Source organism: Pongo pygmaeus, chromosome 6 (genome assembly GCF_028885625.2).
Source record: "Pongo pygmaeus isolate AG05252 chromosome 6, NHGRI_mPonPyg2-v2.0_pri, whole genome shotgun sequence".
NCBI lineage: Eukaryota > Metazoa > Chordata > Mammalia > Primates > Hominidae > Pongo > Pongo pygmaeus.
The window spans coordinates 79,562,592-79,580,334 of record NC_072379.2 but is presented as its reverse complement, the minus strand read 5'-3'; the positions used below and the strand labels follow the sequence as shown (position 1 = coordinate 79,580,334).

The window sequence follows — 17,743 nt, the reverse complement described above, 5'->3', positions numbered from 1 at the left end:
CAGTGAAAGGGCAAAGCCCCCTTCATGCTGATTTAATAATACTTGAGTAGGCTAAACAATAGCCCCTAGATATCCAGGTCTCCATCCCTGGAGCCTATGAACCCTATTATCCATGGAAAAAGTTAAGGATTGTGGCATGGGTGATTATCCCGGATTATCCGTGTGAGCCCTAAATGTAACCACAAGTATTCTAAGAGCAAGGCAGAGGGAGATTTGACAGACAGGAGAGAAGAAGGCCAAGCAATAGAAAATAGGGTGAAGCAGAGTCAGACAGAAAAGATGGAAACCATTGGCTTTGAAGATGGAAGAAGGAGCCATGAGCCAAGAAATATGAGGAATGTGTCTATAAAAGCTGGAAAAAACTAGGAAATGTATTCTCCCCTAGCAGAGTCTGCATGGCCAGGTGCCCTTCAGAATGTTGTAGAACGCATTCTCATGTTTGGTGGGAGGGGATCTGAAGAAGCCCTTTCTTATTTGAAAAATCAAGCACACGCCTAGCAACTCCTTCCTCTTTGGCATTACGGAATTTTGTCTGCTGGATTGTTTCCGGCAGCATACAACATACGATAATATCTCCCAGCTTAAAAAAAAACCTTCCTTAATCGCACATATTACTTCCCCTATAACTCCATTTCTATACTTCTTTTTCACAAGTGTTGCCTGTATACTTTGTCTTCACTTCTTTCTTAACATTTTCTCTTTTTAAAATTTCTTATTTTAAAATCATTTCAAACTGACAGGAAAAAATTACAAGAATAATACAAATATTTCCCATATTCCCTTTACCCTAATTCATCAATTAAGACTTTCCATTTTTTTAAATTTCTCCCTCCCTCTCCCCTCTTTCCATAGGATGTGTGGGTATTTGTGTGTGTGTGTGTGTGTGTGTGTGTGTGTGTGTGTACAGCTCCTGTGAAAGTCACCAATGACTTCCAGGTTGTCAAAGCTAATGATCATGTTTCAGTTCTCATCTAATCAGCAGCACCAAAATTAGCTCTCTGTGAAATATTTCCTCACCTGGCTTCCAGGACACCTCTTTCTTTTCATTCTGTCTACCCCACTGGCCACTCCATCTCAGCCTCCTTTGCCAGGTCCTCTTCATCATACAAACTTTCAAATGCTGGAGGACCCAGGGCCCAGTCCTTGGATTTCTTCTCTTCTATGTATACTTTCACTCTCCACACGTCCTCATCCAGTCTCAAGACTTTAAATACCATCTATAAATTGTTAAATAAAATTTATATCTTTTGTCCTGACCTCTCCCCTGAACTCCAGATTTCTATCCCCAAATACCTACTTAGCAGGTCCATTTAAAGATTTAGCTGTACATGCCCAAGTCTGAATTTCTGATTTCTCAACACCTACCTACCTCCATTCTTCCTATTATATAAAGTCTCCCATTTCAGAAAATGGAAATTTCACCTTTCCAGTCATTCAGGTCAAAAATCTTAGTTATCCTTGACTTCTTTGTCTATATTATACCCCATATTCAGTCCAGAATGCAACCACCCCTTATCACTTCCACCATCACCACCCTGCCCACACCATCTCCTGCCTGCACTTTGGCAATAACATTTCTATCTTACTTCTTTATTTGTTTTTGTCCCCTTATAGCCCATTTGTCACATACTGCCACAGAACCATCCTTTTAAATCATGATTTATATCAGGTCACTCCTCTGTGCAAAACCCAACCTAAGATATAAGAACTTCTTATATCACAATGCTCACTGCATTCCAAATTGTCACTGACATTCCTCAAATATGGCAGGCATGGATTCTTATTCCAATCCCTAATTGAGAACCCCCAAAATTTATTATATCCATTGCCTGAGCTTCTACTCCACTTCTAAACATGCAGGATTCAATGTTAAGAGCCAGGAATGCAGAGTACAGAAGGACAAATAACAATGCTCATAAGGGAGGCTTTTTGAAAAAATAAGCAAAAGCATGTAGTGACGGGATTCTCCCAATGGGTGAGGAGTTGCCCTGAGTCTTCCTTTAATTCATACTTTAAAATCTACCATCAATACAGCTGGCTACTCTGGGAAACTGTTTTGCACATTGACTGAGATTATTAGGATTAGTTCCAGCTCATAATTTCATCATTTGAACATCAAGGTTAAACATCAGAACATTTTGCTTCTTCCCGTCAAGGCTTGTTGCAATGTCATTATCTTATGCAATAAGAAGAGATAAATTATAAATACCTATATTCTATGGCTCAGAAGGAATGGATTCATTTTAGTGTGTGGTATATGGATTCAATCTTACTAGTTCCCAATCCCACCTCATATATTACTCTTTGTTCAATACTTTTATCACAAATACAATTCATTGTTCAATTAGCAGATGAGAGACTGCATGTAGTAACTGTATCATATTTAAAGAAAATTGCTTTGTACAGGTATTTAGAGAATCAAACTAGGGAGATACAGTTCTCACTATGAGATGAGATGAAAACGTTGACACCAGTTCTATCAGGCACTAAATAAATATCAAGGCAAAACACTAAACAAGACCAACTTATCTTTTATAAAGTAAAGGGACAACAGACTCAATCCATAGGTCCTTATTTTCTCCCCCACTGTATGTTTTGATATTTTCTTGCCAAATGGATTTAAGGGAATGTGGATGGAGACTTTATAGAATCTAATCTCCATGCATAGGGGCTTTAGCTGTGATAGTCCCTTCTATCTTCAGCACTTACCACAGTACCCAGCACATAGATGCTCATTAATATTTGTTGAATAAATGCTCTGGAAGATGGGCAAGATTATAAATACTGAGGAAGACTACAGACAGGACTCATTTTTTTCCCTTGGATAGCTACTGTGTATCCAGGTGTATGTTAGGTGCTCAGTATACACAATAAACAAGACATCTACTATCTCACAGTCTGGTGGTTAGATAAGAAATGATCACTCATGGTGTGAGAAGTGCTATGATGTGGACTAGTCAGTGTACCATGGGAGCACAGGCTTCAAGAGACAGGGAAGGCTTCTGGAGGACAGACTATCTAATATGAGCCCTGATATGTAAGTCAACCTGTTGAAGTTGGGGTGAAAGGGATCTCTCCAAGAAGAGGGAATAGCACGTGAACAAGCACCTGGCCCAGGAAACACAGCTTTCACGGGGAAGTGAAAGACTTTCAGTACAATCAGATCAAAGCCGAGGGGATGAGAAGACTTGAGGATGGGTACCTAGATCATATGTGTATACTAGTTTTTGAAGCTGATCTCTTTGGGTATATGTCATAAACTTAAAGAGCCTTCTCAACGCCTCTTTTGACTTGTTTTCTTGATAAATACAGAAAATCTTTTTAAATTATAAAATGGATTTTTTATTTCATACTCACACTCATATTTTACTGTGGATGAAGGTTTAGTTTATTAAAAAGTATATTCCAGAATGTTTGTTAATGGCCAATAATAGATAGACACTTCCTTACTGGACATAGGTAAGGAAGTCAGTAAGGATGAGTGTTACTTTTCTTAAATGTATGTACTAAACCTGGTAATGTGACTTATAATGTCTCAGCACGTAATATTTATAGACTAAGGTGATAGAAAGGATGGATTCCACCGTTGTTCTTGCTAAATGCATAATGAAAATATTCATCTAGGGACAGGATTGCTACATATGCTACAGTCCAGATATAAAATACAGTTTTGTATGGTTCAATAGCTTACAATTTAGTGGGTAGATTTGCAATTAGATTTATACACCTGGCATCAATTTTGTCATAATAAAATGTTTTCCATTCCATGTCTCAGCTTTTAGACAAAAGCCACTAGATAAAAATCTTTTCCTAAGAAGTTAAATTTATGTGAACTAGATTTTTTAATGCCATTTGTAATTGCCTGGTTGCCTGCAATAGCTTTCTTGGTGCAATCCTGGCCCTGTTGCAGTGTATTCTCAGCCCAAGAGTCACAGTCATTTTTTTTTAATTGCACGTCACTCTTTTATTAGACTGATCAGGAAAAAGGATTTAGTAAACTTACGCTCAAATGAACACTGGGCCCATGTGGCAGGGCCAAGCAAATAGAACATGATTCAGAAATCAGTCAGTGAAAGACACAAAACAAGACGGGGGAGGGATTCTAAAACACACAGCAGGAGACACTCCTACCCCTCAGAGGTCAAGGAGCTTATATGTGGTCTGACTTACTCTTTGAAAGAGTGACTGCCCCCAGGAGACAGTTACTCTTTCAAAGAGTAAGTCAGACCATATCATGCTGTTGGTCGAATCCCAGCAAATGGCTCCCCATTTCACTCTGAGGGAAAGCCAAGGACCTAAGAAGGCCTATGTGGCTATAGGCCCATCCCAAATTCACTGCTGTTACCTCCCTGACCTCATCTGCATCCACACTAGTCTCTTTTCTCTTCTTTGAACATGCCAGCCACCCTCCTGCCTCTATAGGACCTTTGCACAAGCTCTTCCCTCTTCCTGAAATGTTCTTCCCTAAGAAATCCACAAGGCTGTCTCCCTCACCTCCTCCGGTCTCTGCTCAGATATTATCTACTCATAAGGCCATCCACTAAAATTACATCACACACTTCTATCCCCTCTACCCTGCTCGCCTTGATTTGCCATAGCAGTTTTCACCTTCTAACATACTATACAACTTTTTTATTTACTATATTTATTGCTAATAAAAGCAATATCCATAAAGTCTCATTTTTGTCTCTTTTGCTTATGATATATCCCAAGCACCTAGAAGAGAGACTGGCATACTTACATATGTTCAGTGAACATTTATTTACTATTTTATTTTAATTTTTTTGACACAGAGTCTTACTCTGTTGCCCAGGCATGAGTGCAGTGGCATGATCATGACTCACTGCAGCCTCAACCTCCTCGGCTCAAATAATCCTCTGGCCTCAGCCTCCTGAGTAGCTGGGACTACATGCATGCACTACCATGCCCAGCTAATTTCAATAATCATTTATTGAATAAATTTCTGAAATAAAACTTTGTACAACTAGCAAGGATTGACTAGTGGAGCCAGTATCCTTCACTTTAAACAGAAAGAAGATCTGATTTTAAAACTTGTATATGAACTACTTTTCTTTATATGTAAAACAAAAGCAGATTCTATTTTGAAGGACATATTAGCATTATTCATCTCACAACTCTTGCAAAGAGTGTGTGTACACCGTTATTTAAGTATATACATAGCAGGAAAATATAGCAAATATGATTGTTCACAAAATCACCACAGTATGGTAATCTAAGATAGATTGAGGTCTGTGGAAGATTTATTTCTTTCTAAAACTGGCATAATAATCACAATGGGAACTATTAAGACATCAAATTTCATTTTTCAAAACCAACAGAAGCCAGTTGGAGAACTTTCAGAAGACTAGTATTCTAATGGATTAAAAATCTATTTTCTGCTTTGAAATTTAAGAGGTACCATTTAAAGGCATAATTGCATATGCCTTTTATAAAGTCTTATAAAAGCTCACTGTCTTTATGCCAACAAAGAGGAATTGTAATGAATGTGTTAGGACTACTCTCTAAATGTCATCTCCTCAAGTATGAATTCACAGGAAAAGCTGTCCATTTCCGAGACAAACTTCCTTGTAGAAACCACAACTAGAGAGCATCAAGTGTCTCATTTATTTCTAATTTAATTATTAATCTAAGAGGGCCATGGAAACTGTAACAATATTGCATAATGATTGGCTGATCTAGTGACAGGCAATGACGGAGTAAGGCTCCTCCACCTTAGCTCTTTAATATATTAATATGAGTCTTTAAAAGTAGGACCTAGATCGGATCAATCAAGAATTTACTAAATATATACCCTATCATGCGGCAAAACCAAAGCATATAAAAGAACCAACAGACACAATACCCTTAGCTTTATTCATGTCAAACAAGTACATTCACTTTTATTGCATTTATTGTGATCCTGCTGCTTTATGAGATAATTTGATCACAAAGGTATCAATTTAAAAAAGTCAAATCCAGCTGTACCAAGTAAGTGCCTACCTGCTAGGCCAACCACGTATACCAACTCGTAAGAGTGAGATACTTCCACTACTGAACACTAGGATTTAGAAAAGAATCACTTCACAAGTTTAGGGTTCTCTTTAATAATGGAATCCAATAATTGTTTGTTGAATTAAAGTATATATGAATGAATCATTTTGTGGGTCTAACAGTATTATTGCAGGTGGAGCTTGGTCATCACCCACCAAGTAGCCTCCATACATTCATTCAAGTGTTCCTTACTTTGCTTATTCATTCAACAAATATTTATTAAGCGCCTACTATTTGCCAGACACTCTGCTAGGTGCTGGGAATGAGAGGAGGATAAAAGAAACACAGCCTCTGCGCTCACAGAATTTCTTTTTACTTTGAGAAGGCAGATAATCAACAAAGAAAGAAATATTTTCAGATAATGATAGTGCTATGAAAACAATAAAACAGGATAACATGATAAAATGATGGAGAATGGGGTAGGGGAAGGATAGTGTGGTCAAGGGTGGTCTCTCTAAGGACATAATATCGGAGCTAATACTGTCATAAAGAGAAGGAACCAGCCATGTCAAATGCCAAGATAGAAGAAACAATAGTGCAAAAGCTCAAAGGAGTGAATATCGTTTTTGAGGAATAGGATGAAAGCCAATGTGCTCTGATTGTATTGAGTGAGATAAAGCGAGATGCAACATAAAGTCAACGAGGTGGACAGCATCCAGATTACAACATACCAGATTAGTGGTTTTCTTTCTTTATTTTTAATCTTTAAAAAATATTATAGGAATACCTTAGAAGCTTTTTAAGCAAGGAAGTGATATGGACTGAATTCTTTTTCTAAAATAATATTCTACCTATATAGAATGACTATGTGGGTTTTAAAAAAATCAAATAGAACTTCTGGAAATGAAAAATGTAACTGAAACTAAAAACTCAATGGACTGGTTAAATGACAGATTTGATACAGCTGAAGAAAGATTTAATGAACTGGAAAATAGAATAGAAAAATAACAGCCATAATGTAACTCAGAATGATTAGATTGAAAAAATATATATAAAAAAGATATGTATAGATATGTAGAGAGGAAAGAACTAAAACGTTTAACCAATTGAAGTTTCAGAAAGACAGTTAGTGGGGCAGAGGGGGAAGAAGACTAGGTCAGAAGCAATCTTTGAAAATATAACACAGAGAATTTTCCAGAAATCATAAAATATACCAGTCCACAGAATCAGGAATTCTAATGAATCTTAAACAAGATAAATAAAAAGCAATCTACATCTAAACACATAATAGTAAGAATGCAAAACACTAAATAAAAAGAGAAAGTATCAAAAGCCACCAAGGAAAGGATAAATTACTGTGAAAGGAATAGTTAGACTGACAGATAACTTCTCGAGAGCGATAATGGAGACTAAATGACAGAGGAAAATCTTCCATGCCCTCAGAAGAAAAACTGTACTTGAAATTCTATTCTTAGGAAAATATCTTTTAAGAAGATATTAAGGAGGAAAAAAAGAAACTTTCAGGCAAACTAAAATGGGAAAAAATTGCTCTAGTAGACTTTTACCAAAAAAAATTCTAAAGAATACAATGCAGGCAGAGAGTGGTTTCAATCTGGGCTGCAAGACGGATTAAAGAGAAAGAGAATAGTAAATACATGAATAAATCTAAATAAACAGTGACTATATCCAAAAATAATATTTTGGGGGATTAAAAACTGATTAAAATGTAAAACAACAATATCAGGGTAAAGTAAACAGAATTTAAGTGTTAGAGGATTAAAAATAGAACACCAGTAAAATTTAACCAAAGGACAGTAACTACGTTAATTTCAGATAATAAAAGACTAAGGCCAAAAGCATTACTAAACACGGGGTCCTAACAAAGTCATCACAACAAATATCCTATTCTCTTTTCTTCTATTTCTTTTTCCATTTTCTTCTTAATTCCGTTTCTGTCTCTCTCCTCCATTTCTCTTCATTTTAATACTGTTTGTTCTTCTCATTTGGCTTTCTTAGAGCAGGGTAGGCACTAGTTCCTACATTACAGCCGTGCTCATGATTCCCACTCTGACAGTGTGAAAGTTGTTCTGAAGAACTGCTGCTGAAAAATTTTTGCAAGATCAAAGACAGATTGCTCTGGGGCTAAATATCTTTATGGACTGCCAATTTGAGCCACAAATACTCAAACCTTCATTATCTTTCCTTTGTTAGAGATTCTGTAAGTAACCCTGAGCAGGTAATTTACTTCATTTCCCCTCACTTCTTATAATTAAAACAAAAAGAGTTATCTGCAACAAGGTAAGGAAAGGTGCTGATGATAAAAAGCCAACAACTGTAAAGTTCTTAAGGTGTTTGTAAGAGCAATAAAAACCTGTTTAGATTACATACTATGCACTAATTTGTCACAGACGATTGCAGTACAAAAGAACATGTCCTTCAACTAGTCAAACAGGAAAGAACCGGTAAGTCTTTGAATGTATGAGAAGTGATGATTACAGCCCCACCCCAGGGCAGCTACACATGCCAGCCCAGATCCTGCTGTTGTTTTTCCTTGTAAAGCTAGCATTGATTTCAAAAGGTCACTAAATGCAACTCCTGGATTCTGAAGAACTGTACTTGGGGAAAAAGAATTGCTCTTTATGTAATACTTCTATCTTATAAAAAAAAAATAGATTATCAGGAAAAAAAGACCTCACTTTATGTACCTCACATCTCCATGTGTCAACTTTAAGTTTCCAGATGCAAATTAAAATGTTGAGTGACACTTTGTTTTTAAGACCTCAAATTGATGAGTTTCCTCTCTCTAACATTTATTCTGATTTGATTACTCCCTAACGCATGATTACTTCAAGTACGTCGTGTGAAGAGCAGCTCTGAGTGATTTGGGAGATGTTGTTTAACATCTCTGTGCCTTAGTTTTCTATAGCCTACCTCACAGGATGGTGAGGCTTGAATAAAATAATACATCAAATTTAGAGAGTGTAATATTTCCCTGCCTCTCTCCAGGAGCCCAAAGCTCTAAGTACTAAAAATACCTCTTATCTTGCTAAAAGGAGATGGAGAAAAATTTATACTAGTAACTTACTTCTGACCAACCACTGATGGATAGGAAAAAGACAAAATGCCTTTTATAAATTTTCAACAATGAAATTCATGGGCTATAAAGGTGGTAGGAGCAGCTAAGAGTAACTTATTCATGTCCTTCACTTGACTTGGTTTTATATGGACAGAGTCTGTTACAAGAATGAAAAAATAAATAAACATATGGTGTCATCTTTATATATTAGACAGATATGAGTAGGTGGGTAGAAGGAAGGGAGAGAGAAAGAAAGAAATGAAGGAAAAGGAGAGAAAAAAGACCAATTTAAACCAGCAGCATGTGTACCATAATTATAAATTATGGACTATTATAGCATGATGAGTAGTTTTATTATATGACAGTTCAAATGGAATCTTTCACATAATTTTCTAACTTTTGGTGATATTTTCAAATCTCCTTTTTAAATATTCAGAATCAGCACATGGTACTGAACAATGTCTTATCTTTATTACCAAGTCAGCAGGCATTTTTATTTTTCTTTTGGAATTTGGAAACTATAGTAAACCTTGAGGTAGGGCACCCTATTTAATTCAAAAACGTGATTTCAAAATTTGCTTTTCCTTTTTGTTTCATGGCAGTGTAGGGAGTGCGGTACTTCAGCAAATCCATGATTGTCACTGTCATCACACAGGGCCTTGTTCATAGCAAATAGGCAAGAAATACAAGCTGGTAATAATGATGATTCAAGCCCCACTCAATTGAGAGCCTAAAGTTTTCATTCCAAATCTGATTTGGAGAATTGGCTATTAAAAAGGAAAATTTAATAATGGATTGAAAGAGGAAAACAGCCTACTATATCCTCAGATTTTGATTTAGGAATTATTTTTTAAAAATTATCCTTTTTCTTAACTGGCTTGAAGGAATGAAGCAACTTGGTCCAGGAGGAAAATGAAAGCATGAACCAGTAAGTGAAAAATACAAATGGCCACAGGTCCAGCCTCAGTTAATAAATGCAAATGTGCCCTGATGTGTACTACCCTACAGAGAACACTGTGGACTTTTGATTCTGGTTTATAACCCAGGTAATTGTTTTCAATTTGGTTTTAAAAATAATAAAGGTATAGAGATGCTTTCAATGTCTCTAACCAGGTTTGTAGATTTTGATCACCAAGATAATTTTTAGCCACACCCTCGACCCCCTGCCACAATTGACTTGGCAGGCATAATCCTAAAATACCAAACTATTTAAAACTTGAAGCCTCTCATGTGGTCTCGACTCCTCCTTTTTATGAAGTGGAGTCATTGTGTGAATTTCAAAATTACAATAAGAGACAAGTCACAGAGGTTAATTCAAAGAGAGTTTCTGGTGCACACAAACACATCGTCTATGCTACGCTGTTAATTGGATAACTTTTTGTTTCTATTAATTTCTGAGGTGTGTTCAACTTGAATGCAGTGATTTTACTACTATCAAGATTGGTTTTGTCTTCCTTTTTCTTTTTTTAATGCTGTTGTTTATTTGCAGTCAAGAAGGAGAAAAAAAACCTTTAAGTTCAAATGCCAAAGTCATAATATTAAAATATACGTGTGTTGCTCCCTTCATAATTAACACTATTGTACAGCATGGTTATGAGTTTAGAAGATGAAAGAAAAATTCCTCATGTCAATACTTTTTAACCCTTCTGCAGGTACTTACAACTTAGTGTACTTCAAACCCATCTCTGACTTTTTTAATAAATGAGATTCCTTTTTCCCCCTTAAGTTAGTTAAATTTCAATGAATAAATTGTTTCTATTTGGCCTTCAAGCATGGCAATTTTCTGTCCTGTAAAAGGTTCATTCTAACCACAAATCTAGTCAAGTGGATTCTGGAAACACTTTCAAAGCAATCAGATCACAGGTAGGAGCCAGGCAGAAGGTTGGCAGGCTCCATGTGAAATTTCCACTACAGAATCCTGACATTCTTTGAAACATTATCTTTTCTTGTAAAGGGAAGCCAGAGGTAGCAAAGACAGCTGATTCTATTAAAAGAGCCCTTGGAGTTTACAGAAACACAGTTATTGTGGCACAACTGAGACAAACCAAAAGAAATCTTCCTAAGAAATGACATTAATCTTAAACACAGAGTCAAGAATCTTATAACATTCCATATTATGCCCCAAATTCCTGAATCAGAGAGCTTTGGAGGGAGAAGCAATTTTCTGGCTGTGCCCATTTATGCTACACTCTGCAAGGTGAGCTGACCCACCCATCTTCATACCCCTGCTTGGTCTCAAATGCTGCTGGCATCCCAAGCAATCACCCAGGACTCCAAACCTTCCCTTATTCTCCTTCAGGAGCCTATCTGCTACTCCTCTTTTTCTCCTGAAATCAGGCTCTTTGTGCCAGCTTTGTCCCCCTCCCTTGATCCTCTCCTGCTCATCTCTCCCCAGCCTTTGAATTACGGTGTTCCTACTAAATTCCAGGTGTCCCTCATTCTCTTGCCCTGGCTTTGCTATGGACATGAATGAGCATTTCCTGTTGCTTTCCTGGTCCTACGAAAAACCCCAAGCCCCCTCCAGCCCTTTGGCCGGTTCTCAGCCTGTCTACTGACAATTTCTAAGTCATCCATGAGTAATACTGATGCTGTTTGAAATAAGTAAGAAGATTATCAATGCTCTAAGGTTCTCTTTTAAGGATAGGATAAAATAAATGATGGGCTAAACCCGGTCCTTATAAGCCCAGGTGTCTGTGCCCACAGTATCAGGAGAATGATGGGGCATTCTGGAAGTTGCCATGGAGACCATCATACTTTCTGTTCTCCTCTGGAGGCACCAATATACTTCAGAGCAACAAATAACTTAAAATTCCATCCTTCCTAGAAACAGGCTAAATTATGAATGGCAATGATTGTTGACTCTTCACCAAACCTCTGGTTCCTTTTCTTCCTGGGCACACAGCGTGACTACCTTTCCAAGCCCCTTTGCAATTAAGTACAGCCATGCAACTAGTTCTCACCAATAAAATTTGAGCAGAGGGGATACATGTCAAGTCCTGGCCAAGAGTTTATGAAGCAGGTATACCCTTCTACATACTCCCTTTTTGCCTGCTGGGTGTAAGTAGTAAAGAGGCCCAGCCAAGAGAAGAACCATAAATGGAAGACAAGGTTTTCTAAAATTCTGTGTGGAAGAAAATCACCCACCAACCAGGAACACACACATTGGACTGTTATGTGAGCAAAACCCTCTACTATGTTTGAACCATTATACATTTGGTTCAAATGGGTGGGTGGGTCAGTCATATTCAAGCCTACAGGAAGAGCAAAAGGCAGTGGCATAGAAGCTAATTCTCTTAATGAATAAAGCATTTATGCATAGGAAGAGTTATAGTAGAGCCAGTCCACAAATCTACCTCACAAAGTCTTTAAAGTCAAGGAGGGCTACCAGGAATTGTGTTTATATAAGGACTTCTGGGTCCTCTGAAAATAAGTACTAAGGGAATGTCAGGGCTGATCAGGACACTGGAACGGACTTAAACAAGGATGGAGATGGGGAAACTGGCATAACTCCTAATTAGAAATGAAGAATGGGGAGAAGCCATCCACATCTGTCTCTGTGCTTTTTAACCTGGGTGGTGCATCCTCTGATCACATCCCTCCTGGCCTCACAATGACTACTTGGCATATAAAGGAATTCCTCCAGGCTCAGACCCATTCCTTCTTCCTTCTGACTTAATCTGTGGGACTTCTGATATATCTGGAGTCTATATCTGGGTTAGTGCTGGAGGCTCACAGTGGGACAAGATGGCAGCATCATATAACTTCCTGGCCTGTGACATGAACCTGAATGTCCAAGGCCATTTTAGGATCAAACAGCCACAGTCCCATATTCACTGATCCAAATAACAGACATCTGTGGTTGGGAAAAAGCACCAAGGCCCTGAAGGAGCTGGAGTTCCTCTTCAGGGCAGAGCCAGTTGGGCCAGCAGAGGAATGGCAGGAGGCTGCCATGGTACTAAATAAAGAGGGCCCAGGCAGGAGTGCAGTGGTGCGATCTTGGCTCACTGCAACCTCCGCCTCCAGGATTCAAGGGATTCTCCTGCCTCAGCCTCCTGAGTAGCTGAGATTACAGGTACGCACCACCATGCCTGGCTAATTTTTGTATTTTTAGTAGAGATGGGGTTTCACCACATTGGTGAGGCTGGTCTCAAACTCCTGACCTCATGATCCACCCACCTTGGCCTTCCAAAGTGCTGGGTGGTTTTCTTTTTTTGGGAAGATGAGGTCTCACTCTGTCATCCAGGCTGAAGTGCAGTGGCACTATCTCAGCTCACTGCAGCCTCTGCCTTCTGGGTTCAAGTGATTCTCATGCCTCAGCCTCCTGAGTAGTTGGGACTGCAGACATGCACCACCACACCAGGCTAAGTTTTGTATTTTTAGTAGACACGGGGTTTCACCATGTTGCCCAGGCTGGTCTTGAACTCCTGACCTCAAGTGATCTGCCTGCCTTGGCCTCCCACAGTGCTGATATTACAGGCATGAGCCACTGCACCCGGCCTAGAGAAGTTTTATGAGTGAGCCTTAGTCAGGGCTCACTGCTAAGCAGCATCAGGCTACAGCCCTAAGTGAAGGAAAAGCTTATCTCATTTCTGATAAGATGGGATATGTGGCAGTTTTGATTTTGGTTCTTTCCTATGATAGGAGGCTTCAGGACCTGGTTTCACCCAGGATGGAGTTTGGACACAACATAACCCTGAGGGCATAAGGAGAGGCAGGAAGCCAGATAAGTTATAGTTGGTAAGGATTAATTAAACACAACCCAGGTGAGAATGAGGAAGTAGTTCCCAGATAACAAAGTGGAGAAAACTAGCCCCAGGCCTAAAGAGGTGGCAGCAATAAACTAACAGCATGTGTGAATTGAGCTTATGTTGGTGACAAGACCTGTGGTTTGGCATAGGTTTATTCCCTAAGCAAACTCATGCAAAACTGTGCGTACAGCACTACCACCTTTTAACCATAGAATTTAGAGATTAAGTATGAGATTGGTGTTGTTTATGAGAAAGCAGAGTGTTGCTATATTTTCTTTCCAGGACTTGTACAATATGGGCAACATGCCTATTTGGCCTTTGTTTGGATACTCAGCCCGAGAGATAAACAACTGTTATTTAAAAGACCTGCTGTAGAAGCTCTAGACATTGTGTGATAAAACTGGAGATTTAACACACATTCTATGAGTTCTGCTCTTGACTAAGCTCAACCTCTCTACACAGAAGTAGGCAGTTTAATTTCAACACAGGATTTTCACATTATCTTAAGCTCCTACTGTCTCCTACTTACTAAGAAGTACTGCTATTTGAAAAGGAGTTTATTTTGAATGTTCCCACAGTTTTAGAATCAATCTCAATCATCCAGAGGTGAATAACTCAGTTTCAAAGCTTAAGCATGGTAAAATAAATATATATATAAATATATGTAAAATAAAAAAACCAGCTTATGAGGGGGGCAGCAGTGGAATCGGAAAAAAGGAGAGTGAACCGATAAGAACAACAACAACATCAACATATTAGAAGCAGAAGAGGGAATTTTTTAGAATTACATAGTAACGTTTAGATGCCAAATTTGTCTACTGAGACATGAGAGATCCTGAGAGTCCCACCATGCTGGATAAGCTTGTTGCTGCTGATGCAGAAACAAAGTGACATGCAGATGGCTATGAATTCCAGTAACACAGACTCAGGGCCTAGAATAGAGGTTCTCACCCTGGCTGCTCAGGAGAATCCCTTGGAGAGCTTTGAAAACCACAGCACTCATGCTCTGCTCCCAGAGATTCGGATTTCGTTCCTCTGGGAAAGGGCATTAGTACTATTCAAAAGCTCCCTAGGTGATTTCACTGTGAGCTAAGATTGGGAAGCCCTGGGCTACCATGGAGGATACAGGTGAAGAAGGGAAGGGAAGGAGGGAGGGAGGGAGGGAGGGAGAGAGAGAGAGAGGGAGAGAGCAACTGAGTATAAATTCTCCATTCAATTCACAAAGAGGGGAAAGCAACAAACCATAGAACAGTTCACTTTTGCACCAAGCAATTTATATAATGTTTAGCATTTGCTAAAGTATTGTACTCATACCATTTTTACACTTCCAGATGATGTCTCTAAATACTGGATGCCATTTAACTGCTAGGCTCACAATAAATCTACTTCATAATAGCCATTTTTGTGTTATCTACAACCTCTTCTCACGATCACTCTGGTGAAATCAGAGGTGACTCCAGAACAACCCTAGTCACTTACTTTAATTCCCTGTGATCCATAGCCAGGGGGGCCAGGAGGGCCAGGCAAGCCTTTCTGCCCAGTATCACCCTGTTAGAAGATGGGGAGAATTTGAAGACAAAATGTAAGAAGATCGAAGAAGAAACAACGTTAAGTATTACTACTCTCAGCTGCATTCTTACTTCAGTCTGACCAGGACTTTCATGCTGCCTATAAGCTACTTCCTATTTTACTTAGAGTGATTCCCCAATATTTTTAAACCACAGAATTCTTTGCAAACAAAACCTTAAATATAATCCAAATAAAAATTAAGCAGTAAGCAGAGCTGCTTGGCCTAAGCAGAAATGGAGGCCCAGGGCCTCATCTGCTTGGGCCCCCTTCACTGCCCTACCACCAAGCCCAAGAACACCAGGGCTGCCCTGCACCACATATGAAAACACTGACATGTGGCTCCACATAGCCTTAAGATGTTGCTCCATTTCAATATAAGGTGTGATTTCACTGGGGTTGCAGTTAAAGATTCAGTGGATATCAATGTCCAAATTTTTAGGAAAATATGTAGATGAAGCAATAAGCAAGTGTAGCATTTCCCAGTATCTGTTCATAAACTGAGCCCATATTTCTTTGGAAACACTTCGTGGTGGAATAAGATTGGAAAATAGCATGCGCTTTCCCTTGGAGATCTCCAGTGCACACTAATATGGTAGATTAATGGCTCTAACAAGTCCCGCAATAAAGAAATTAGTGTAACGTTGCTTATCCCAGAAGTTCCTAAATTAACATTGGATGGAAGAAGCCTTCAGAAATGCTGGGTTAATGTAAGTTATTGTATAAGTCAGTCTTTTTCTTTCCAGCATTAAAAAAGCTTGATTTTTTTTCTGATTACAAGAGGAATACCTGCCCATTGCAAAATAAATTTAAACAGAAATAAAGATAACATGAATAAGAAAAACAGACCCATCTTCCCCTCACCCAGTGATAATGACTACTAACATCATGGGGGGGATCTTCATCCATTTAAAGTGATCTAGAAGGTTTAAAAATAGCATACTGCCAAAATTAAGTTGATGGACAAAACAGAGATAAACTGAGAATCCTGGTAATTCTGGGATGCTCGTAAAATCTTTGACTCATACAGCCTTTTCCCTCTCCTACCTGAGAATGGGCTCTAATTCACTTCTGTGCATTTTCGGCATGAATATACCAATTCAAAATTTGAATTTGTGGTGGGTGGTTCATTGACATCTATTTCCCCTATTGAACATGCTTGCTACTTCTTTACCCTACTTTTGAACAAATTAAAGAAATTTGTTGAGCAAGTGAATGAACAATTAAAACTAGGTTTCTCAAACTCAGCGCTATTAACATTTTGAGCTGGGTCACTCTTTCTGATGGGAGGCTGTCCTGGGCATTGTAGAATAGTTGGCAGCATCTCTGGACTCGACCTACTACAACCACAAAATGCCCCTAGACATTGCCACATGTTCTTTGAGGCCAGGGAAGGGAAACAAAGTCTCCCTCTTTGAGAAACACTGGATTAAAAGAATAAAAGGATGAATAACCACCAAACTGAAGGAGACATAGAAAGGAGGGAAACTGGGCCAAAAGAAGTTGCTCTCATCTTCTCCAGGGACAATCAATCTAGACCCTTGTACTGACGCCCTGCCAGAGTAGCTGTGGCACAAAGGGCACAATGACACATTAGCAGGTGACCTGTTAAAAGGCCACCTGAGGCACCTCTGCCAAAGTAAAGATGTGCTTCTTGATGACGGCACAGCCTCTAAGAAACCCAGAAATGTTCTGAGCACTTTGCAATTAAAAAGAGGCTGACTTGCTCATTTCTTTTGGGGGAAGTGAATGGCTTTATAGACTCGAATGTTCTATTTTACTGAACGTTCACCTGATATGAAAAATAAGACTTTTCATCAGTCACCAAGGAAAAATAAGTCAACACCAAGATGAACACTTATTATGAAGTTACTGTTCACTTGTTTGTCACTGATGATATCTGACCCTCACAAAGCACTGAGCTGAGGACTCACCTTTGGCCCTTGGGTTCCTATGCCCCGAGGCCCAGAAGGACCTGGAGGGCCTCTGACCCCAGGCTCTCCCTGAAAAGACACAACAAATAACAAGTTACTAATTTTTTAAAGACTTTATTTTTTTCAATATATATATTTTAATATCAAAAACTTCTTGAATGTGACTAAGGTACTAATTGAACCCTCTTCTCCTAGATCACTTTCCTATTACCACTTAGGCAATCTTCAAACCAACAGATCCAGGTCCATTTCAACTTAATCAAGTCAATTAACTTCTTGGCAACATTAACTTTTTTCAGAACTCTCTTCTCTAGAATTTGGAAAAGTAATTACGAGTATTGTGAATAGAGGATGGAAGAAGAGACAAGAATAAAAAACAACCATCAAGAAATATAATCATATCCTGAACTAGTTGCTTTTATCATTGT

At 38.7% G+C, this 17,743-nt stretch overlaps 1 protein-coding gene across 1 annotated transcript in view; it reads right to left on the bottom strand.

The window, feature by feature from the left end:
* Nucleotides 1-17,743, bottom strand: part of COL28A1 (collagen type XXVIII alpha 1 chain) — a 164,083-nt gene that overhangs the window by 35,620 nt on the left and 110,720 nt on the right. The window contains exons 26-27 of the mRNA XM_054496646.2: nt 17,316-17,384; nt 15,295-15,363 (exon numbers count right to left, since the gene is read on the bottom strand). Of these exons, the coding sequence (XP_054352621.1) occupies nt 15,295-15,363; nt 17,316-17,384 (138 nt within the window). The remainder of the gene's footprint in view (nt 1-15,294; nt 15,364-17,315; nt 17,385-17,743) is intronic.